The sequence below is a fragment of the Sminthopsis crassicaudata genome, chromosome 1 (assembly GCF_048593235.1).
Source record: "Sminthopsis crassicaudata isolate SCR6 chromosome 1, ASM4859323v1, whole genome shotgun sequence".
Taxonomy (NCBI): Eukaryota; Metazoa; Chordata; class Mammalia; order Dasyuromorphia; family Dasyuridae; genus Sminthopsis; species Sminthopsis crassicaudata.
Window position 1 is genome coordinate 52,561,475 of NC_133617.1, and position 25,193 is coordinate 52,586,667.

The following is a 25,193-nucleotide window of genomic DNA, read 5'->3' on the forward strand; positions in this document are numbered from 1 at the left end:
GACCTCGTTCCGGCGCACCTGGCGGCACTCGGCATGCAAATGACATGCAAACGAAGCCCCGCCCCCGGCTCGCGAGCTGTTTCGGTGGGCAGCTGGGGTTTTTTTAATCCCGCTTTGGGCTGCCCTCCCGGCGCTCCGAGGATCCGCGGTGAAGCAGCGCCCCCCGGTGTCCTAGGCTGGGGAGGACGCTCAGCCCGGCACCTCCCCGTCTCCGCCCTCATCTGCTCCGCTCCGTGCCCCGCCCTTATTCCGGTCTCCATAGGAACCGAGAGAGAAAAGGCGGAGGCAGCCTGCGGGGGGTCGCGAGAAGATGGGGCGCGGTTCGGAGCCTTCGAGACCGTGGGTCGGAGCCGGATCCTCCCCGCCCCCCCACTCCGCCACTCCTAACCCTGGACCGTGCGATTTAGCTCGGAAAGGGGGGTCCCGGAGAACGATCCGATCCTTTAAAGGAAACTGAGGGACGAGCGGCGGGGTTGCCTGGGCCAGGGTCGGTGAGCGTGTACGGGTCGGACCTGCGCTGGAGCCTCCGCGCTCCGAACGCGGCTTCTCTCCTCCCATAGCTGCCTGTCTGCGCCAAGTCCGACTCTCGCCCTCAGTCTTCCCATCCGAGACCCTCCGGACCCTAAATCCGGCCTCCCCAGAGCCCGGAGACCAGCAAAAGGAGGGGGAGGGGAGCGATGGGGGCGGGGCGGGGCACCGCGTGCGGGAGCATCCGGGACCAGACGGCCTCCTCCGGGCCCCGGGCCAGGGCACGCGCTGCCAGCGCAGACGGGGAGCCGGCCTCCACCCGAAGAGATGGGCAGGCCTTCCCAGGCTCCTGGCGCACTGGATCGCTCAGGAGAAGCTCCTCTCGGGGCAGCGCCGGGCCGATTAATTTTTCACGAGGGCTCCCCTCCAGCCCAGGACTGTCAGATGTAGACAGACTCCGGGCTCTGTTTTCCTGGGAGCGTCACCCCGATGAAAAATCACACCCCTGAATCGTTGGGATCGTTGTTTATAATACAACATATCATTTTTTTAAAGCTTTTTATTTTCAAAACACATGCACGGCTAATTTTTCAACATTGACACAGCCTTGTGTTTCAGACCCCCCCTTGACCCCCCCAGATGGCAAGCGACCCAATAGAACATATCTATTTTTCTAAATCGAAAGGGGGAAAATTGATTATTCAGGTACCTAAAAATCTCCTGCTGCTGCTGCGAGGATTGCACCACCGGGACTTTAGTGAATAAGAGATGTGCATAAAATAGGCCTTTATACATAGCTTCAAAATTCCAGGCAAAATTCTAGACCATTATTTCTAAAAGGACTGCTACTGAATATTTAGAAAAAGGGGCTATTCACAAGTTACGTCAGACTAATCTTGTTTCCCATCCTCCACTTTTTTTTTTTAATTGAAATAAAGGACTGATAGATGGAAGAATGTTGTAGAAAGCATTTAACCTAGATTTTGGGCAAGCCTTTAGCAAAGTCTATCTTGCCATTCTTGTGGAAAGGTGGTACGGCATAAGCTAGACAATGAATAGTATGATGAGGTGGATTTGGAACCGGTTGAATGACCAAACACAGAGTAGTTATTAATAGTTTGATGCCAGTTTGGAATGGGGCCTCCCACCAGGGTGGGCCCCAGGGATCTGTGCCTGGCTCTGTTAGAACATTTCTGAAGTAAATTATTAGGGAAATGTGGAAATGGCCCGGGATTGCTTCTAGCTTTTCTTTGGATCCCCAACACTTAGCATGGTACCTGGTACACAAATGATATGTATGAAAAGTTATGATATGTATTGGTCAACCTGCCATCTGGGGGAGGGGGTGGGGAGAAAGAGAGGAAAAATTGGAACAAAAGGTTTGGCAATTGTCAATGCTGTAAAATTACCCATGCATATATCTGGTAAACAAAAAGCCATAATAAAAAAATAATAAAGTTATGATACCTGAATGTAATGGAATGCTATTGCTCTATAAGAAATGATAAGCAGGAGGATTTCAGAAAAGCCTGAAAAAACCTACATGAATTAATTGATCCTGAGTCAATTGAGCAGAACAAAGAGAATACTTTACACAAAAATAGCAGTATTTAATAGACTTAGCTCTTCTCAGGAATGCAGTGACCTAAGACAATTCCAATAGATTTGTAATGGAAAATGCCATGTACATCCAGAGAAAGAACTGTGGAGACTAAATGCAGATCAAAGCATACTACTTTCATCTTTTTTTCTTTCTCATTTTTCCCTTTTGTTCTGATTTTTCATTCATATGGCTAATACTGAAATATCTTTAATATGATTGTACATGTATAACTCATAGCAGATTGACTGCCATCTTGGGGAGGAGTGAGGGAAGGGAAAAAGAAAAATTTGGAACTCAAAATCTTACCAAAATGAATGTTGAAAACTAATAAATAAAAGTAAAATTTTAAAATGTGTGTTGAGTGACTCATTTTGTTACTATAAAGAATACTGCTATTTCTATTTTGGTAAATATGGGTCTTTTGTGTCTTTCATTTGACTTTCTTGAAGTGTATGTCCAGTAAAGTTGCTGGGAATGAACATACTTCCAAATCAAAATCCAGAACAATTGGATAACTTCACAGCTCCACCAACAATGCATCAGTGAAGCCTGACTTCTCACAGTTCTGCCACACTGACCATTCCCATCTTTGGGAACTGAATGTTTTGTATTTTTAAACTTTTTCATGCTGTAAGATAGGAAGTAAAATCTCATATGGTTAATTTTTAAAATATTAATTTTCTTCACTACCTTCATTCTAAATAAAGCTTTCCTTGCCCTCCTACCCATCAAACCATCTGTTGTAACAAAATAAAGAAGGAAAAAACCATTTCAGCAAAACCATCATCTTGAATCTGGCCATACCTACAAATGATCCGTGGCTATAGTCTCCACTTTTTTTTTTTCTTCAGGAAAAGGAGAGAGGTGCATTTCCTCATTCTTTTCTGGAACCAGGCTTGGACACAATTACACAGCTTTCCATTTTTTTTTTGTTGTTGGGTTGTGTTTTATTGGTTATTTTTATTCATTTGCCATTTTTGCAATCTGTGTACATTGTTTCCCTAGCTCAGCTTACATCAAATTGTATCAGCCCATTTAAGTCTTCCCAAGCTTCTCTGGAGCAATCATACTCATAATGGTCTCATGCATCACAATTTTGCTTAGTAATTCTTCAGCTGATGGGCATCTAATCTGATTTTCAAAAGGAGTCTTGAGCTCCTCTTTTCCCTAGGGGCACTTAAGCATGAGCGAATATTCTGACTTCACAAGTGCTATTGCCTCCCTCTGGAAAATGCTGGAAAATGAGATAGGAGCTTGCAGATGTCTGGTGAAACATCAACATGTCTGGTTCAGGTTTTTTGCTTTGTTTCTCTTACTTCTTATTTTCACAGCCTCCACTCCCTGCTCCTGTATTTGACTGAAAAATCCTTGAGAACCGGGGCCTTGCATTTTCCCCTCAGACATAGAAGAAACAGATACAGAATGAAAGAGACAGCGATTCAGAGACAGATGGAGGTGGAACATACAGACTGAGACACTGAGATAAAGGGAAAGCGGCTATGCCCGTCAGCACTGACAGAGATAGTAAGAGTAAGAGACGGGGAAAGACTCAGAGAGAGAGAAAGAAAGCAAATGTGAAGAGGGAGAAATACTGAGGATGACCCAGAACGCTCAAAGATAGAGGAGAGGGAGAGGAGGAAGAAAGACACCAGAGTGGAGATAGAAATGGATGCCTGAACATCAGAGAAATAAACAAGGGAAGATACTCGCTTTCTCAGACCCAGGAGACTGCGACTTTACTAATTGTGTGCCCGTGGCCTTCGCGCCTCCGAGCCTCAGTTTCCCCATTTATAAAGTGAAATGATTGGATTAGAAAACGGTCTCTAATAGCCTTCCTAGGTCTATACTTTGTTTTAGAAGACTGGGAGGGGGAGAGAGAGAGAGAGAGAGAGAGAGAGAGAGAGAGAGAGAGAGAGAGAGAGAGAGAGAGAGAGAGAGAGAGAGAGAGAGAGAGAGAGAGAGAGAGAGACAGAGAGAGAGACAGAGAGAGGACAGAGAGAGACAGAGAGAGACAGAGAGAGACAGACAGAGAGAGACAGAGAGAGACAGACAGACAGAGAGAGAGAGACAGAGAGAGAGAGACAGAGAGAGAGAGAGAGAGAGAGAGAGAGAGAGAGAGAGAGAGAGAGAGAGAGAGAGAGATGAGAGAGAGAGAGAGAGAGAGAGAGAGAGAGAGAGAGAGAGAGAGAGAGAGAGAGGCAGAGAGGCTCTCAGAGCGAGCCGGAGCTGATACAAAGCCCGAGCGCACTGAGGCAGGTGGGGCGCGGCGGGGGCGGGAGCAGTGCTGGCTGCCCCCTCCTTCCCCGCCCCCTGGACTTCAGCCTTAAGAGCCCCGGGTGCGCACCCTGAGCTCTCTTCCCCTCATCGCCCCCTCCCCTCCAGGTGGCTCGGGCTCCGCCCTGCGGCCGCCCAGAGAGAGCGCTCCACTTTGGATCGGAGACGGGGGAGGATCGCAAAGTTTCCGACCAAAGTTTCTTTGTCACTTTTTCTGCTCGGCTTCTCCGGTGGCCGCCGGCCTCGCGGCTCCTCCCTTCGCTCCCGATCGGGTCCCTGAGACTTCCCAGCAGCACCTTCTCCTCTGCTTGATCCTGTCCCCTTCTCTCCAAGCCCGCATACTGACCTCACCCGCCCCGCTCGGAAGCCCCTCCACCCCGGACCTCCCCCACTCCCGCAGCTCCGGTACCCCGGCTCGCCTCAACGCCCCCGCCCAGAATCCTGCAGCTCAGACCGCACCTTCGGCTCGGCCGGCTCCAGGCATCCTCAGGCATCCCCAGCCCCTACATCCTCCCCTAGCCCAGTCTGCCCCTGCTGCCCCGCTTTCCCTCTGCGCCCCTCCTGGCTCGGACCTTCAAGACAACGCCCTACCTCGACCGTAACCTTAACCCAATACTCTCCCTTCAGCCCAGGCCCCATCTTTGCAGCCTTGACTTCCAGCCCCTGCCCTCCCCCTCCCCCTGTTCCACGGGCGTTTTCCCCATCCCCGCCTTCTCTTCCCTCTTTCCTGCTTCCCTCTCTTCCCCAGCTTCTCAGCCCCAACGGTGCTCCTCCGTGCCCTTGCCCAGCTCCGGCCATGCCCTGGGCATCCAGCGGGCCCGCCCTGTCAGTCCTGGTACTCCTGGGAATCCTGGCGGCCGTCATGTCGCTCCTCTCGTCGCAGCTCCTCTTCCAGCTCCAGGCGGGCCGCGCAGAGCTGTGGGGCCGCTCGCTGGGCATGGAGGGGGGCAGCCGAGGACGCCGCCGGGGTCCTGCTGCCCCTGGCCTCGGCGCTGAGCGCGCTCTGCCTGGCGCTAAACCTCTGCGCGGTCTTCTTTTGCCTCCTGCTGTGCCATCTCAGCGCCGAGCTGGCCCGGGCCAGCCCAGACAGGTAGGGACTCAGGCGTCCTCGACCGACCAGCCCTGAAGCGTCCTGGCCGGCGCAGCTTCTCCAGGGCCAGAGCGCTCCTCGGAACATGGAATAGGAGAACAGAGACGGACCTTACTAGCACAGAGAGTGTCAGGGCTGGGAGGGCCCTTAGAACCCGGGATGTCAGGGCTAGGAAGGATCTTTGAACAAAAGTCAGAGCTGGGAGAACCCTTCGAGTACGGGATGTCAGGGCTGGAAGGGCCCCTTAGACCCCAACGTAAGCTAGAAGGAAATTGAGGACTAATTTGAGAGTTTAACAGTCCAATCTCCTCATTTTTCTGACCGGGAAAGTAAAGCCTAAAGAATTAAACTGATTTGTCTAAAATCATTCAAGCTGCTAGCAGGACCGGCGCTTGGACCTCAGCCTTCCAGCCGCCCTGGGACTCTGCCCTGCATTTTACTGCCTCTCAAAGATCAGTCAGTTTCCACAGCTTGAACGCAAGCCTATGCAGTTACTTTAGTGGAAAGAGTCCTGAGTGCGGAGTGGGAAGGCCAGGTTCAGACCTCCCTTCAAACTGGGCTTTACCCTATGTAAAAGGAGAGATGGAGAGGGTCAGACTCTAAAGTTTCTTCCAGCCCCAAATCTTTGGTCCTCAAAAGAAAAGCAACACCCTAGTAAATAATAGTTCTCCCCAATTATCAAACGAAAGTCATTTTCCAGATCTATACTCACTGAAAAGCCCAGGCACAAGGATTGAGGGAGGAAGGAAGGAGCATATAATGGTGAGGAGGTTGGGGGAATAAGGAGAACAAAAAAAAAGGGGGAACTTTTGATTTAGAGTGATAGATTCTCAAATATTTCAATTTTTGGACCCCATTATCCTCTTTCAAATTATTAAGGATTTCCCCAAGAGATTCTGTTAAGGTCATAACTATTGCTATTTATGATATTAAAAATTAAAACTGATCAGTTTTTTAAATATTTACTTTTTTAATTCATTTAAAATGATAACAAATTCATATATTAATACGAATAATATTTTATGATAAATAACTATATTTTTTAAAGCAAAAAAATAAGAAGAGTGATATTGTTTTACATATTTTCTCAAATTTCTTTAATGTCTGGCTTAATAGAAGCTATCTGGATTCTTTTTTCTGTTTCCATATTCAAACTGTTGTGAGGTGTTGTTTTGGTTGAAGCTCATGAAGAAAACCTGGCCTCCCATAGATAGGCAGTTGAAAAAGGGAGGAATATTGTAATAGGCAAATAATGTCTTAGTGAAAATAGTTTTAACTTGTAGGATTCCTAAAAGTGTTTAGGGGTTCCCAGGGTTCCCTGGAACATACTTTGAGAACTGATAATCTAGAACAACCCCTTTTTATGCTGATGAAGTAAATAAGTCCCACAGAGGTTTAATAACTAGTTCAGAATCTCAGATGCAGAGCTGAAAAAAAAAAAAAAATCTCCAAATCCGTCTAGCCCAAACCTTCGGATTTTTATAGCAAACTGAGCTTCAGGGAGTTTAAGTGATTCAAGATAACACAGGTAGGAAACAACAGAAGCAGAATTTGAACACAGGTCTTTTGACTTCAGCCTTTGCTGTTTTCACTCTGGTGCATTGTTTCCAAACAGATTATAAAGGTGTAGAGCCAGGTAATAATATAAATAATGATATAATAAAATCACAGGGTCCAAAATGAGGGAAATGATAATGCTATTCACTTCTCTGACCTCACTTATGTTCAGTTCTGAGCACTAAGTTCCAAGACAAACGCTGGACAATGTCTAATATAGGAGAGTATGATCACGAAGGGAAAGGGATTGTACATCATGCCATTGCTTGGAGGATTTAATGATATTTAGCTTGGAAATATGGAAGAATATGAATGTGGAAGAGGGAAGAATTATTTCGAAGACAGATTTTTTTTCTTGTTTTGTCAGAATCACAGAATATTTGAGGTAAAAGGTACCTCAGGGAGTCATCTAGTCCAAATCTTGTCCTAGAATAGAATAATGAAAGGATGGTTAGTGCACATCTAGAAAAGGAAATAAGTGGCACAGCAGATATTAAATCCCAGAATTTAAATCTGGCCTCAGAAACTTACTCTCTGATCAACTCTGGGCAAGTCATTTAACCCTGTTTGCCTCAGTTGATTCATCCAGAAAATGAGCAGGAAATGGCAAACCCCAAATGACTGAAAACAACTTAAAGGAAGCACTCACCACAGAGAGCCTGGATGACTTCATCAAGCACAGGTCATGCAGATTATCTCATTTCTTTTTTCTAACAGGGTTATGAGACGTGGGAAATGCTCTAGATATTTTATTGTTGTTGTTGTTTGCTCATTTTCAGTCATGTCTGACTCTTTGTGACCCCATTTTCTTGGCAAAGATGCTGGAGTGGTTGGCCATTTCCTTCTCCAATTGCTCTAGATAGTTTGCCTTAATTTCAGGAAAACATTTGATCATTACCCGTGCTGTGGAATGATATTGACCAAAAGGAGCAAGTGAATTAATATATAAAACTCTTTGTAAACTTTTGAAGCTACTATGTAAATGCTAACTTGTTATTATATTATAGGACAGTTAAATGTATTTAGAGCTGTTTAAATGACCAGACCTCAAAGAAGAGATTAATAAATTGATGTCAGCTTGGAAGGAGATCTCCAGTGTAATGCTCCAGAAATTTCCCTGACATTGTGATGCTGACTATTTTTATCAATGAATTGGATGAAGTCAAAGATGGAATACTTATTACTTTTTTTGGATGTTGGCTTTAGTGAGGATCCAGAAAGATCTTGACAGTTTTGACTATGGGGCTAATTTTTTTATTTTTTTTATTTTAATTTTCTTTTTTTTATATATTTTTATTATAGCTTTTTATATACCAAACATATGCATGGGTAATTTTTCAACATTGACCCTTGCAAAAGCTTTTGTTTCAACTTTTCCCCTCCTTCCCTTCACTCCTCCCCTAGATGGCAGGTAGTCTATGGAGCTAAATTTAATAAGAGAAAATTTAATTTTAAAGTCTTAGGCTTATATTTTTAAAAATCATCTTCATTCAGGGGCAGCTAGGTGGCACATGGATAGAGCACCAGCCTTGAAGTCAGGAGGACCTGAGTTCAAGTCTGGTCTCAGACACTTAACACTTCCTAGCTGTGTGACCCTGGGCAAGTCACTTAACCCCAGCCTAAATAAATAAACAAAATTTTTAAAAATCATCTTCATTCAAAATATGAGATCGGGAAAATATGGCTAGGCAGCAGTTCATCTGAAAGAAATCTGGGCTTGTAGTAGACTGCAAGTTCAGTGAGTTAACAGTGGCTTGTTCAGACTGGTTTCTGGAACGTTGTGTTCCATTCTTTGTATCATATTTTAGGAAGGCCTTGATAAGGCAGAGTTCTAGAGTAGGGTCAACCGAATATTCCATAAGATGATTGGCTGAAGGAACTGAGAGAAAAGATATTACTTTTCTTCCGGTTTTTGAAGAAAGATTAGTCTTGTTCTGCTTTGACTCAGAGGGCAAAAGACCAAAAAGTGGACACTGAAGAGAGGATTTAGGTTCAATAATTTAAATTATCCAAAAATAGAATAGGAGATAATAAATATTCCTTTCTTAGAAGTCTTCAACACTTATCAGAAAGACTGAAGAAGGAAGTTTCTTATATGGGTCTACTAGGTGGTCCTTGAAAGCTCTTCCAAATCTAGGAGTCTATGATTTTACAGCTAGGTAAACTGAAACATAGAGACAGGAAGTGATTCATAAAAGGTCTTATAGTTTGAAGTAAGTGGCGCAGTGTGGACTCTGGCTCCTCTGGCTCCCAGGGATGACCAGAGTATGTCCCCCCAACTCTCCTCCACCAATGGAGCAGGCCATTCTAGAGCTCTTGTTGTTAGGAACTTTCTTCTTCCATTAAATCTAAATTTACCCCTGATTAGTTTCCCTCCATCATTTCTCTGCTTCCCACCCCAATCTGGGGCCTAGTAGAATAAGTTGTTGTTCTGAACAGCCACTTGAAGGCAGAGATTTTACTTCTTCCTTGGAGATCCATTACTGGAACGGTGGGGACTTTCAGCTTTCTGGCAGGATGGGGGCGGGAGGTTTGGGAAGGTGGACATACCAGGGCCTCATATTTCTGTGGGTCACCTTGCAAGATGAAGCTAATGGCCTGGTGAAATCATTAACCCCAGGCTGGGAGGCCATTGAAAGCAAGGGCAGAGGTACTGCCAGCAGGACCACGTGGGAGGTGCATGTGGGAGGGACCAGGCTTTAACCTGCTTGGCTCAGTGTAAGTGTGTGACTCTGGGCAATCCATTTGCATATTCAGTGTCCCCAGGCAACTCTCTGGTCCTATATAAGGGGAGACCAGCTGTTATTGACATTGGAGGAATGAGTCTCCTTATTGGGAGTTACCTCTATCAGGTATGGCCCCTCTCAAATACTAGTGCTTAGAGCATTTTAAAGTTTTCAAAGTCATCTGACATTATATATGCTAAAGCTCCTCCCAACTCTGACATTCTATGTTCTAAGGTCTCTCTCAATTCTCAAATTCTATATTCTAAGGTTCCTATCAATTCTCATATTCTATGTTCTAATGTCTCTCTTAGTTCTAACATTCCATGTTGTAAGGTCCCTCTCAATTCTGACAGTCTGTGTTCTAAGATTCGTCTCAACTCTAATGTTCTCTGCCCAAAAGGGCCTCCCAAGGTTCTGACCTTCCATGTTCTAAGGATCCTCCTAGCTCTGACTTTCTGTTTTCTATAAATTCTGGCTTTTCATCTGGTGGGACCTGTTTGTCCAGTTAATAACATGCTAATCTACCAGAAAAAGGCTTCTTTTATTTCTCAGGGCTGCAGCTGGCTGTCCACCTTGAAGAATGAATAATTGTCCATTGGTGGCCGAATCAGGACTAGAATTCAAGGATCTCAGAGTCCTGGTGAAAGCTAGTTCTGGGAGACTAATATTATTAGCCTCAGCTCTGCCAGCAGCCCCTTGGGGTGCCTTTAAAAAATCTAGTAAAGGGTTTCTGGGGCCTGCAGTGTCCTTCTCAGGGAGTATCCCCTTGTCTCTCTCCTCCCTAGCCTGGCCTGCTAGGGACAGAAGGTGGCTTTGTCTCCATCAGAAGATGGCTGTGTCTGTCCCCCTCTAGCCTATCACACAGGATCACTCATTTGGGTCTTCCACAGCCTGAGTCTTTGTCCTGCTGACACTGCAAGATGCCTGCCTTCTACCTTCATGAGCGATGATGTTTCTCTCCGCTCCTGTTCCTTCAAGGCCACATAGCACCAAGAAGGAATTCTGGAGGGCTCCTCGCTCCTCATTGCTGCTTCCAACTTGTCCCTTTTCCTTCATCACTCAGTAACATCAAATGGTTTTTGACCAGCCACCGGTAGCTTTTCTCTGCTCACTTCCAGGACACCCCCCTTCTTTCCTCTGCTTGGCTCCCAGTTTTTCTTCCTCATCTTTTACCCTGACACTAGGAGACTTGAACATGCATACTGGTACTCCCTCAAACACCGTTGCCTTACACTCTCATTTCCCATGACTTCCATCCCACCTACAGTCAGACCCTTCTTCTCACTCACAAAAGCAACACTTCCATTTTTGTAATCTCTGAAATGCTCTTATTGTATCACCATTTGTTACCATTATGCCTCTCCTTCTGCCTTACAATCTTGGTCTTCCTCTCTCCTCACTCAATCCCTCAGCCCCTTAGTCCTTTCTCAGACCATTGCCTTTACCACAGCTTCCTTCTCCTTTCTTCCCCAAACTTCTTGGTAAACCAGCTCTTCCCTTGAGGCTCTTCTCCCCTCCTCCATATTCTATTTCCACTCTTGTCTTGCCAAACCCTAGCCTTGGATTATGTCTTCACTCCTGCTTAAATACTATTGAATGAAGGCAGAGAAAATCACAGAAACCTGTTAATTGAATCCATTATGTGTTTGTGTGTGTGTATGTACATATATAGGTTCCTTACTTTCACAAAGCCATCCCTTTAACATCTTTTAAATTGGTTTACCACTGTGGTTCTTACAAATCTTCCAAACTTCCTCAAATTTCTGTGGTTTCATTTTATCCATCTTCTCAACTAAGAACCTCACTTTATATTTCATTGAAAATATTGAAGCCACTCACTGAAAGCTCCTCTTCCATCCCTTCTCAATTCATATCACTCAGATATCTTCCTTCACTATCTTTCTTTACCTCCATCTTGCAAGAAAAAAACGACCTTTCTCCTTGCCAAGGTGAACCCCTCGATTTGCACTGATGAATTCGGTCCATCCTGCCTTCTCCAGCAGATTCTCTTCCTCTCTGCCTCTTCTCTACAAACATACCCACAATCTCCCTCTTCTTCAAAAAAGTCTCATTTTCTCCATCCATCCCTGCTAACTCCCTTTTTATTCAATCATCATCTCAATGTTGAAGATTCTCAAATTCACTTATATATACATACCTTTCGTCTTTATGGAAAGTAAAAGATCATGGGTGTGAAACATTTCATATTCAGTTGATTCACTTTTTTGCCTTTCTTTTTAAATTCTTTGCTATTAGAATAGCTTAATAAGTAGAGAATAGTTAAAAGTTATATTTATTTGACATCCAAATCCCTTCATAACCTGTCCCATCCCACTCCCATCCTTTTACCTTTATTGTCTTTTCACACCTACAGTTCTACTCCCTCCGAGTACAATTATCTCTTCCACATCTTGATTTTCCCAATTGAATTTTCAGGATATCATGGGTCAGCATAAGAAATTAAGTGGGAATTTCAGGAGAGTTTTGCAGAAGCTGCAAACATCACACATTAAAAAAATTTAGAAAGAAAGGAGAAGGAAGCTTTGGTAAAGGCAATGGTCTGAGAAAGGACTAAGGGGCTGAGGGATTAAGTGAGGAGAGAGGAAGACCAAGGTATAGTATTTCATAACATCAATATATTTTATCTTTTGATGCTCTAATAGTTCAGACTTCTCTGGTACAAAAGAAGTGTCATAAAATTTTACTCAGACTTTCCAGATTGCAGGGCACTGAGCCCCTAGTCCCCAAGCACATGTTCTGCAACAATTTTCTCGAATTGCCTGGGATCGCTGAGGGACTAAGTGACTCAGCCAGTGTGTGTCAGGGACAAGGCTTGAATCTTGATCTTTCTGACTCTGAGATTAGATCTCTAGGCAAATAGGCGATGTACTGGGTATGAGAACTGGACTTTATATAAAGAACATGAGTCTGAATGCTGCCACAGATACTTACTGGCTGTGTGACCCTGTGCAAGTCAATCAGCTACTCTGTCTCAGTTTCCTCATCTATAAAATGGAGATATTGATTGATATTGATTCTTCAAGTGCTTTTCAAGTCTTAAAGCATTATAGAAGAGTAGTTTAGTCACGTTCAGTCATACCCAACTCTTTGTGACCCCACTGGAGGTTTTCTTGGTAGAGATACTGGAATGATTTGCCATGTTCTCCTCCAGTTCATTTTATAGATAAGGAAACTGAGGTAAACAGGGTAATGGGATGTGACTTGCCCGCAGTCACACAGCTAATAAGTGTCTGAGAGTGAATTTGAATTCAGCTTTTCTTGATTCCAGGTCTAGAATTTTATGCACTGCACCACCTACCTGCCACTATATAAATGTTTATAAATAACCTATTATGTGCTAAACGTTTTATAAAAATCACCTCATTTTATCCTTACAACAACCCTGGGAAATGGGTGCTGTTACTGTGTCCATTAAATAGATAATGAAATTGGAGCAAACAGGATTAAGTGGCTTATTCAGGGTCACACAGCTAGTTAGCATCTGAAGTCAGATTTGAACTCAGCTCTTCCTGATTCTAAGCCACCTAACTGTCCATCATCATCATCATCATGTATATCTAGGATGCTGTGGTTCCTTTTCCTGGATCTCAGTTTCTTTGCCTATAAAATGCATAGAGCAAGCGTTCAGAAGGAGGGATCTGATGAAGTAGAAGTAGGTTCAAGTTGCAAGGAGGTAGACCTCCCAACAATCATCATAGATCTGCATAGAGGGTCTTAGAGACAGGGAAGCAGGGAGCCTTTAAAGGACAATTAGTAAAATATTATAGAGGACTTTTCACGTATCATCTCACTTGATCCTCACAACAACCTGGGAAACAGGTGCTATTTTATGTCCATTGTGCGGATAAGGAAATATTACAAAGGGGGAAACTGAAGCAGGGGGCCTTTAAAGGAGCGTGAGCAACATATTATAGGGAAGTTTATAGATATCATTTCACTTGATCCTCACAACAACGTTGGAAGGCAGGTGCTATTTTATGTCCATTGTGTAGATGAGGAAATATTACAAAGGGGGAAACTGAAGCAAGGGCCTTTAAAGATCAGTGAATAGCATATTATAGGGAAGTTTATATATATCATTTTACTTGATCCTCAAAACAACCCTGGGAGACAGGTGTTATTTTATGTCCATTGTGTGGATGATGAAATATTACAAAGGAAGAAACTGAGGCACAAGGCTTTTAAAGTACAATGAATAAAATATTACAGAGGACTTTATATATATAATCATCTCACTTGGTCCTCTGGGAGGCAGGTGCTATTTTATGTCCCATTATGTGGATGAGAAAACTGAGCATCAGACATGAAAAAACTTGGCCAGGATCTAAGGCAGGATTTGAATTCAAGGCTTCCTGAACCAATACTTATCTACTATCCCACGGAGTTATCCCAGGTGAGTGAGTGTCAGAGGTGGGATGCCAACCTGCCCTGGTCATCAGCGTGATTCCCACTGTTTCTGCCTTATGCTGCATTTGGGATGTCCAAAGTGGGTGATATCTTCTTCCCGGGAGGTCTTCTGGGTGCCCACCTGTCAGCTACTTCCTGGTGGGGATTTCCTTCATGGATGGCTCCTATGAGATGGCCCCAGAGGCACTTTCTAACTCTGGTGCAGCGTCTGATAATCCTCGGGATGTATTCCGTCCGGATCTGGGTGCTGCACTCCGGGATGGACACTGACAACGTCACTGGAATGATAGTTTGAAAAGAGGCTCTGCCATGTCCTGCTTGGCCCCTGGGGGCAAAACCAAGATTAAAGGATCCTGGGTCTAGAGATGGAGGGGATCTGAGACCCAGCCTAGCCTTTATTTTATTATTACTATTTTATTAATTTATTTTGCAAATAAGGAAACAGGGTAAGGCAAGTTAACTTATTTGCTCAAGGTCACACCAGAAGAGAGATCTGAACTCAGAGCACATAGTTTCAAAACTTCCTACAACAACAGGTAGCTACTGTAGTGTTACATAGACAATGGTAAGAGGGGTAAATCCTCTGTTCCTGAAGGATCTTAAACAGGCCTCTGGACTGCCATGTCTCCATCTTATCCCTTTACCTTAATTTCTTATTTGACAACTTTCCTTATTTAAAACCCTTTTTCTTTACAGGGCTGACTGGTTCCTGTTGGATAGCCGCTGCCTCCGGCACGTCTCTATTGGCTTCTTCTGCTGTGGGGTCTCGGTATACTTGGCAGGTAGGTGCCCATCTCTTTTCCCAATATCCTATGGATGGGCAAGGGCCAGAAGCTAACCATTAACCCAGTACTCAGTGCTGAGTGACCCTCCCTCTCTTCTCCACCCATCCTCCTCCTCCCCAAAGCACCTTCTCCAACTCTTAGGCCTGGGCTGGGCAGCAGGATGGCCTGTCTCATATTCACTTGTCTGTCACACCAAAAGACTGCCCAGGTGGTCTGAGGTTTCTCCCAGGCTCCACATTCCATAACCACTTACACTGAGGGAATGCCTTTAAAAAAAAAATCTTTATTCATTTTATTTAAACAAAAAAAAAAAAGAATTAAAAAAAGAGAAACAGAAAAAGGAAAAAAGACAAAACAGAATATTGTCATGTGCCCAGCAGAATATCAGGTAAGATTGAAAATATGTAACAATAAATTACTGGTTCAAGAAAGGATATATAGTAAAAAGAAATGTCATTGCTTGAAGGTTTGTAATGGGTTTCCCTCCAGCAATCCTGTGAGGTAAGTAGTACAAATGTTATTGTTCCCCATTTTATAAGTGAAAAAACAGGCCAAGGGATTGAATGACACAGGTAGGAAGGGTTACCTCGTATTTTAACCTGTGTCTCCTGACTCCAAGTTCATTGCTATTTCCCATAGACACTACAATGATTTTTTTATAGATTCTCCTCAATTCTGATGTACTGTGTTCTAAGGGCCCTCCCAGCTCTGACCTCCTGGGTTCTAAGGACCCTTCCAAGTCTGACAATATGTGTCCTAAGGGAAAGTCTTCTTGTAAAAGGTGGGATTTTAGCTGGGATTTGGAGGAAGTCAGGGAAGGTCAGTAGTTGGAGTGGAGAAGGGAGAATATATCATGCATGGGAGCAACCAGGAAAAATGTCCAGGTCAGGAGATGGGAGTGTTTTGTTCAGGCTACAGCCAGTAGACCAGTGTCACTGAATCAGGATACAAGGGAGGGAGACCCTGCTACTAAATTATAAGAAGACTGGAAACCCATGGGGAGAAGTTTAAGACTTTCCAATGATAAATTATTAATACTTGATCCTGGAGGTAATAGGGAGCCACAGGAACTTACTAAATAGAGAGAGGAGTAATATGGTCAGATGTGAACTTTAGGATAATTAATTTGACAGCTTTGTGAAGGATGGTCAGGGGAGAGATTTGAGGGTGGCAGAGCCTCCTGCAGCCTATAGCAATAATCCAGGAGATCCTGCACCAGAGGCGTGTCAATCAGTCTCTATTAAGAAACATTTTACCAAGATGAAATATTTTCACTTTTTGTGTTTGTTTTTTCTTTCTCATGGTTTTTCCCCTTTTTCTTATACAACATGACACATACATTTAAAGGAATTGCACATTAAATTAAAAGAACAAATATGTTTAAAAGAATTGCACATATTACAGCTATATCAAATTGCTCTTTCTTCGGGAGGGAACACAAAGTCTTACAAAAATAATTGCTGAAAATTATCTTTATACACATATTTGGAAAAATAAAATACTATCAAATACTATCAAAAAAATTTTAAAACCAAGTTAGCTGTATTTAACATGCCATCTGGGAGAGCTGGTGGGGGCAAGGAGGGGGAAAGTTGGAACAGAAGATTTTGCAAGGGTCAATGTTGAAAAATTACCCATACATCTGTTTTGTAAATAAAAAGTTATAATAATAAGAAATAAATAACCATAAAAGTAAGTTAACAAGAAGGCAAGGACTTGGGATAGGGAAAGAAAGGAGAGAAGAAAAAAAGAAGAGAGAGACAGAAGGAGGGGATAAAGGTGGCTCCTAATGGGAAAACCAGGATCTGGAGTCAGGAAGCTTTCCTGTGTCCCTAAGGTACAGACTTAGTTTCTAGATTTGGGAAGAGCAATGGATCCACAGCTTCAGCCTTTAAAAACTTTCATCCATCTGTACAGACTCTGTCTTAAACACACACACACACACACACACACGCACACGCACACACACTGACCTTTCATGCATAAAAAATTAAAGCTCATATTTCTCTTAGTCTTTTCTATCTTTTACTTCATTGGATTCTCAAAAGTGCCTTGAGAGGGAGGCTGACATTTTATAGAAGAGAAGTTTTTCTTTATATATATTTTAATTTTAATAGTATTTTATTTTTCCAAATACATGTAAATTTTTTCAACATTCATTTTTTGCAGAACTTTATATTCCAAAATTTTCTCCCTTTATAACCCCTTACCTCTTCCCCGATACAACAAGCAATCTGATGTAGGTTAAATATTTGCAATTTTTTGAAACACACTTCCATGTTTTTCATCTTGTATAAGAAAAATCAGACCAAGAGAGGGAAAACCACAAGAAAGAAAGAAAAAAAACACAAGCAAGCAAATAAACAACAACCACAAAGATGAAAATCCTATGCTTTAATCCACATTCAGCCTCCATCATTCTCTCTCTGGATGTGGATGCATTTTCCATCCCAAGTCTATTGGAATTGCCTAGAGTCACCTCATTGTTGAAAAGAGCCACATCCATCACAGTTGATCGTCACAAAATCTTGTTGTTACTATATACAATGATCTGTTTGCTTCACTCAGCATCAATTCATGTTGTCTTTCCAGGCTTTTCTGAAATCAGCCTGCTCATCATTACATCCATATACCATAACTTATTCAGTCATTCCCCGACTGATGGGCATCCACTCAGTTTCCATTTTCTTGCCGTTACATTTCTTGCTATAAACATTTTTGCACATGTGGGTCCTTTCCCCCATTCTATGATCTCTTTGGGATACAGACTCAGTAGAGACCCTGCTGGATCAAAGGATATACACAGCTTTATTGCCCTTTAGAGATAGTTCTAAATTGCTCTCCACAATGGTTGCATCAGTTCACAACTCCACCAACAATGCAGTAATGTCCCTGTTTTCTCACATCCCTGCCAACATTTATCATCTTTCCCTGTCAGCTTAGCCAATCATGAGGAAAGTGAGGTGATACCTCAGTTTCTATATTTTTAAAGAGAGAAACTGAGGCTCAGAGAGAGAATGTAACCTATCTACATTGCCAGAGCTGACTCCAAATGTGTCAACACAACTACAGTTACTGATGAAATATGTGTTGGGGAAAAGAAAAATTGGAAATTTGAACTCTGATTCTGACACTTAATAAACTTTTATTAAGAACCTATTATGTGCTAGGCATTGTGCTAAACTGGGGATTCAAAAAGAGACAAAATATAATCCCTGACTTCAAGAACCTCATAGTTAATGAGGGAGAAAGTATACATATGACTATATACAAAGTAAGCTCTATATAGTATAAACAGAACATAATTAGTAGAGGGAAGGCATTAGAATCAAGAGGGGTTGGGGAAGGCTTTCTGTACAAGGTGGGATTTTTGTTGAGACTTGGAAGCCAGGGAGGTTGGTAGTTGGACCAGAAGTAGAGCATTCTGGGGATGGGGGATAGTCAGAAGGAATTCCCAGAGTCTTGTTCATGGAACAGCTAGGAGGTCAGTGTCCCAGAGTACATGTTGAAGAGTAAGGTATAGGGAGACTGGAAAGGTAGGATGGGACTAAAAGAGAGACAGAGAAGGAAAGGAGAGAGAGACAGAGAGAGAGGGAGGGAACAAGGGAGGGATGGAGAGAAGGAGAGGGAAGAAAGAAAGAAGGGAGGGAGGGAAGGAGGAAGAGAAGATAGGGGAGAAAAAGAGTGAAGAATCTAGGATGACTCTTAGGTGAGAACTTAAGGGACTGGAAGAATGGTGTTGCCAGGGAAGGTAGCAGAAGGGAGAAAGACAACGAGTTAGGTTTTAGACATAATGAATTTCAAATGTCTACTGGACATCCAATTTAAGATGTCTGAGAGGCGATTGGAAACATAAGATTAGAGGTTCACAGAAAGGTTGGATAGGAGAAGTAGATTTGAGAATCACCAATAAAGAGATGGCAATTAAATCTATGGGAACTGTTAAAATCACCAAGAGAAGTAGAATAGAGAGAAAAAAAGAAAAGAGTCCCAAGCAGAAGACATGATCTGGAAGAGAATTCAACAAAAGAGAAAGAGAAGAAGCAGTCAGAGAGGCAGTAGGAGAACCAAAAGAAAAGGGTGTTCTAAAAAGACAGTATCAAGGAGGAAAGAATGATTTACACTGTCAAAGGCTGCAAAGAGATAAAGAATGACAGAGAAAAGTCATTGGGTTTGAAGAATAAGAGGTCACTGGTAACTTGAGGAGAGCAGTTTGAGTGATGATGAGGTAAGAAGCCAGATTGTAAGTAGTTGAGAAGAGAGTGAGAGGGACAGCTCAATGGTGCAGTGGGTAGAATACTGGCCCTGGAGTTAGAAAACCTGAGTTCAAATTCAATCTCAGACACTTAAAACTTCCTAACAACTGTTTAGTCATGTATACATATATTGTATTTAACATGTATTGGTCGACTCGGCCATTTTGGGGGGGGGGGGGTGGAGGGGAAAAATTGGAACTGACTACTCCAATTTGGCAATTGTCAATGTTGTAAAATTACCCATTGCATATATCTGGTAAATAAAAACTATTAAAAAATTTAAAAAAATAAAAAATAAAATACTTCCTAGCTATGTGACCCTGGGCAAGTCACTTAACCCCAATTGCCTTGAAAAAAGAAGAAAAAGAAGGAGGAGGAAGAGGAGAAGGAGAAGGAGGAGGAGGAGGAAGAGAAGATATGTAACCATAGCAGAATTGAAAGAATCAAGTGAAGGTTTTCTGAAAATGGGGGAGAAACATGGTTGTGCTTATAGGGAGTCAGTAGACAGAAAAAGATTGAAAATAAGTAAAAGTGGGAGTGACAGAGGAGTCAATCTGTTGAAGGAGATGAGATGCAATGGGATTATTTGTCCAGGTAGAAGGGTTAGCCTTGGTAAGGAGCAAGCCCAACCCATTATATGAGAGAATGGTGGAAGAGAAGAATAACAGACCTAAGTGATAAGAGATGAGGAAAAAGAAATAAAAAATAAAAATAGAGATGAGAAAGAGGGAAGTGAGATGAATGGCCTCCATTTCTTTGTGTAAAACAGGAGGTGAGGTTCTCAGCTGAGACAATGGGGAGTAGGGGTTAATATGGGAGTTTTGAGGAGGGATGATGAGGTTTGGAAAAGCCACCGTGGACAATGGCAAAGTGAGCTGAAGAGGGAGGTACAGGTGCATTGCCTGACAGCAGTGAGGACCTAATCAAGGCTGTAGAACACAAATTAGTAGTGGACCCAATTAAAGTGATTGTGTCCTTTTCTCTATCTTCAATCAGCAGTATGTGTGTAAGAGCAAAAATAAAGAATGATGAGAGAGGTTCAAGGCTAAGGCTTGGTTAAGTCTCATTGATTAAATTGACAAGAGGCTAGGGACTCAAGGGAGGAGGACAGTATGGAGCTGAATTGTTTGAACAAGGGGTCAAGATGGGGAGAAGAGGAAAGAGTGGCTAGTGCAGAGATGGTCTGGGAGAGAATTGAGGAGTCAAGAAATTGGAAGTCATGGTGTCCAGAGAGGAGGCAGGCAGAGGGAAAGAGAGTAATTAGCTTGTGATGAGGTGCCCAAGGAGGGAGCATTTGGAAGTGTAGACTCCTTGCACATATTTGCAAGTATTTCTATAGTATTTTACAATTTACAAAGTATTTTACCTGTGTTATATCATCTTGGACAAACTCTATCCCCTCTGAGCCCCGATTTTCTCTTCTGTAAAATGGGGAATAATTCAGTACTTGTACTATTCACCTCCCAAGGTTTATATAAAAGAGGTACTGTGAGTAGTAAGGGGCTCTGTGTTTGGAATCACAGGGTCTGGATTCTGATTCACTGCTTAGAATCTGGGTGACATTAATGAAGTCATTCTCTCTATAACCACATTTTCCCCATGTCTGAAATGAAGGGTTGGCCCCTTTTCTCTCTCAACCTATAATTTTGTATGAAATCAAATGGCCAGAATAAAAGTTGCTGTTTTTATAATGTTTTAAAATTTTCCAAAATATATAATCTCGTTGGACTTTCATGCTATCCTGGGACAGAGGCACAATGAGCATAATTAGCTCCATTTTAGGAGACCAAGGCTCAGAAAGGTAGACTAATATGCCCATGGTCTCACAACTAGGAAAAGGAAGAGGTGGAACTCAGGAATTTCCTGACTCCTAGTTCATCTCAGATACTGAGACCCCAAGGAGATCCTCTAAGATCACCAGATTACAATGGATGGAGCCAGCTGTCTTGACCTAGATTCCAGATGAAATTAATCTCACAGGTCTTAATTCTACGTAGTGGCCCATGGGGTCACCTAATTGAATGTGAAGGTGATGAAATTATGATTTATTATCAGTAAATGTCTGACAGGTGTCCCTCTTTTATATACCTAAATAACTGGAGTACATGAAAACCTTTAGGCCCCAAAGAGGACATGAGTGGGAAAAGTTTAAGAAGCCCAGATCTAATCCACCCCTCCCACCCATCATCACTTACCAAAGTCAACTGTGTCAGAAGCACCACGTGTGGAGATTTGAACCTCGTCTTGTCCCTTTGTCATTCTGTCATGAATGTGCACCCATGGTTAGCATGTTCTCCTCAAGAACAAGTCATGGTCCTGCCTGGATGCCTTAATGTTAGTAAACCATTACCTGCTTTTTGTGCCTGAATAAAAGTATTAGGACGTACACTCACCCTCTGTGGGCCCAGTGACTGCAGACACAACAGCAGGAATGCCAGGTGCCTATCCTGTTAAAAATAACAATAACAAAATTTTAAATGGGATAATACAGTACTATCAAATACTGGCTAGTATTTAAATAATATTTTAAGTTTGCAAAATACTTTATGTCATGCAAGCCTGACAACAATGCTGGGACGCAGGTGCTCTTATTATCACCATTTTACAATGGGGGAAACTGAGTCAGACAGAGAATAAGTAACTCGCAAAGAGCCACACAGGTCCAGAATTTTATACACTGTGCTACCTAAATACTTCTCTCTCTTTTTTTTTTTTTTTTTTTTTGGCCAATGCAATGGGGGTTAAGTGACTTGCCCAAGGTCCCACAGCTAGGAAGTATTAAGTGTCTGAGACCAGATTTGAACTCGGGTCCTCCTGACTTCAGGGCTGGTGCTCTATCCACTGTGCCACCTAGCTGCCCCTGTGTAAATACTTCTGTACACTTAAAGCATTGGACCAGATGGCCTCTGATTTCCCTTTCAGCCCTAATCTTGGGTCACCTACTACTGCTACCACCACCAGCACTGCCACTGCTGCCCCTACTACTCCTCCTGGCAGTGACATGTCCATTCCTTCTCCGTTCTTCCCTCCAGCTCTGTCTATCTACATGCTGCTGCTGTTTGAAATGGAAACCGGGATCGTGGGTGCTTGTATCCTGTCCTCCGGGATAGTGGTCCTCCTAATCACCCTCATCCACATCCTGCTCAGGGCCTCAAAGGCCTCCCACCATCGCCTGCCTGAGCCAGCCCACACCCTCTATGAGAACAACACAACCCGCCCCGCCAGGGACCTCTACAAGCAGACCCCGAGTGTCAGGGCTCGATCTGACATCCACCGAGAGTTCTCCTACCCTCCCTTCCTGGAGACCCAGCCTCACCTGGCCTCCTCTTCGCTCACCACGGGGAATCCTGCGCCCGCTGAGGAGGGGGACCGCGCAGCACCCAGGATGCACCGGACGCTGTCGGCAGAATCGGGGCTGCTGGGGGGCCCGGGCCAGGCCCTGGAATGGGGTGGCTCAGGAGATGAGGGGAGTGCTGAATCGAAAGGCTGGCAGCTCTGGGAAAGACTCTACCCTGGTGTGAACACTCCGTGGTGGAGGGCCCTCAGTGTGAACCGGGCCAGGGCTTTGGGGGACTAAGACTATGGACTGATGCGTCACTACCCGTGACAGCTCCGGCCCCCGAGAGTCCTGGACATCTCATAGAATCATAGGATTTAGAACTGGGAGAAGCTATCTAGTCCAATCTCATTTCCTCAAGTAGGGAAACTGAGGCCCAGAAAGGATAAGCAGGTTCATCCAAGGCTAGTACATAGCAAAGCTTTGATCCAGACAATCTGATAAGGACCGAAAGAGATGAGAAAGATGAGGGGAGGAACTGGAAACCAAGCCATAGGATGAACTTTTGAAGGACATTTCACCTGGGAGACAGAAGGTCTGGGAGAACCCTGGGAACTGACTTCGTCTTCATGATTCTGCTTGTCCCCAGAGGGCAAAACAGTAGACAAAGTAGACATTTTTGCCTCAATCTCAGGTCATCCTTCTTCCCATTTAGAGCTAAATGCAATGGGCAACTCTGGGAGGAAGTGATACCCCATCAGGTTGGGCGTAGATAATCCTTCACCTTAGAAAGGGGATTTCCAATCAGATGCAGATGTCCTCCGAGGTCTCTTCTCTCCCTGACAGTCTGTGATTCTATTTCCACAGGCAGAGGAACAGTTGATGAGGTCTTAATGAGAGATTTCATGGCTAGAAGCTGGGACTTAGTTCCCCATTTTTACTAGGACAAGGAAATTTTTGGTTTCATTGATTAAAAACCAGAATAAAGTAATCATTTTTTTTTAAACTGGCTGGAAAAAGAGAGTAGGGGAGCAGCTGGCAAGCCCCATGCCCCAAGATGCTCCCACACACATAGAGCCAGGGCCTGGCCTTGTGAGCCAAGGAATGAGGAAGAGGGAAGGGGAGAAAGGAGGGCAAATTCCAGGCTTCACTTTGTCCCTGAGCTGACCTGTGCATACCAAGAATAGTCTTACGAAAGCTAAACTGACCCCTGGCGCAAGGAATGTGCCCTACGGTCACCATTTCTTTGTGTTGGATTTGGCTTTGGAGTGGAGAGGGTGAGAGTGAGGGGAGGGGGACAGGGAGAGAGGAGAGATGGGGGTCTAGAGAACACTCCCCCGGAGCCTGAATGGAGATGGGCCTGGGCCGGACATTCCCCTGCTAACGGCATCCATGTGCTCATCACTGAAGGATTTGTGCCATCCTACCTTTGTTCCTTAGTCACAGTTTTCTCCCTTCCCTTATTATGGGACTGGGTTGTAAAGTAATGGTCAGTTAGCCATGAAGAGCAGTAGACCTTAAAAATTATGACTCGATCATCTAGGACCCTCTCTTCCCATGGATTGAGGGTGGGGGACACTGCAGGAGAGCTCTGTCTTGTAGGAATGATGGAGTCTCTCCCACCCCAGGCCCTGCGAAGTGACCGCAGCTGTTCCTACTTGTATTGCTTAAGCAAACCTGAACCCGGGCCCTAGGCTGCTGGTCAGCCTTTCTGCTTTGTATTTCTTTCCTGAGTCCAGGTGACTGAATAATGATCCCGAGATGGAGGTTTTCAGCCTTGACAACAACTCCATGACTTGAGAGATCAGAAGGGCCTGAGTCCCTCAGCTGGAGTTGAGGAGCACAGGGAGCTGTTGTCTGTAACTTTACCTTCCTTGGAAAAGACGACCACAGCCAAGTGAATGAGCCCCAGACTGCCAGAAGACCCAGAGGGAGTTGTTTGGACAGTGCAGAGCTAAGTAAAGGTGAAATGGCTGTTTGGCCAGTCTCATTACATGTCTGTTTTAAGCATTCATGTCTTAGGAGTTGCAGTTTTATTGTTTCACGTTTTAAGTCTGTCAATGCATACTTGTGATATTTTTGTGATTTTTAACATCTCTTTTGTGTGGAGGAAATAAAAATAAGTAGCTCATCAGTCTTGTACACTGGTATCATTCCAGTGCCTCATTTGGGGAGACCCTAAATGGGAACCAAATCTAAGTTTTCAGTATGTGATTTTCCCTATTGCTTAAAGGTAGGAGTAGAGTGTGAGCCAGTGAGTGTGAGAAAAAGGCTACAATCTTCTCTGCAGAGACCCTGTTCCCCTAGGACTGAACCCAGGACACAGATAAGCCTAAAGTTGAGGGTCCCTAAGGAGGAGAGAGGACTCCCCACTCCCCTGCTCCAGACACATTTAAATGCCTTTTCATAAATTACCCACAGTATACTGGATACGGAAGTCCACTAGGATATTATACAGTTGAGAAGAACTTTTTTTTTTTTCTTTAAAAAAGCTTTACTAATTTTTTTTATTTTTTTTTTAATACTCCAGTCATTCTTTACCCTGCTCCCATCTGAGCCTTCTTTGTAACATAGAAAAATTAGGTAAGCAGAACTGACCTGATAAATGAAAATGGCTGATATAATATGCACAGTTGGATAGTCCCTTAGAAAGAGCTGGGAGGGCCCTTAGTACCCAGGATTTCAGAGCTGGCGGGGTCCCTAGAACAGAGAATGCCAGGGCTAAGATT

At 43.8% G+C, this 25,193-nt stretch overlaps 1 protein-coding gene across 1 annotated transcript; it reads left to right on the forward strand.

Moving 5' to 3' along the window:
* Positions 1–4,415: 4,415 nt before the first annotated feature.
* TMEM221 (transmembrane protein 221) lies at positions 4,416–24,598 on the forward strand. Its single transcript, XM_074303338.1, is given in 5 exon segments — positions 4,416–5,288; positions 5,290–5,435; positions 14,843–14,928; positions 22,220–22,608; positions 22,610–24,598. Coding segments are annotated over 5 exon segments (867 nt in total). The 5' UTR covers positions 4,416–5,141; the 3' UTR covers positions 22,709–24,598.
* Positions 24,599–25,193: the final 595 nt, after the last annotated feature.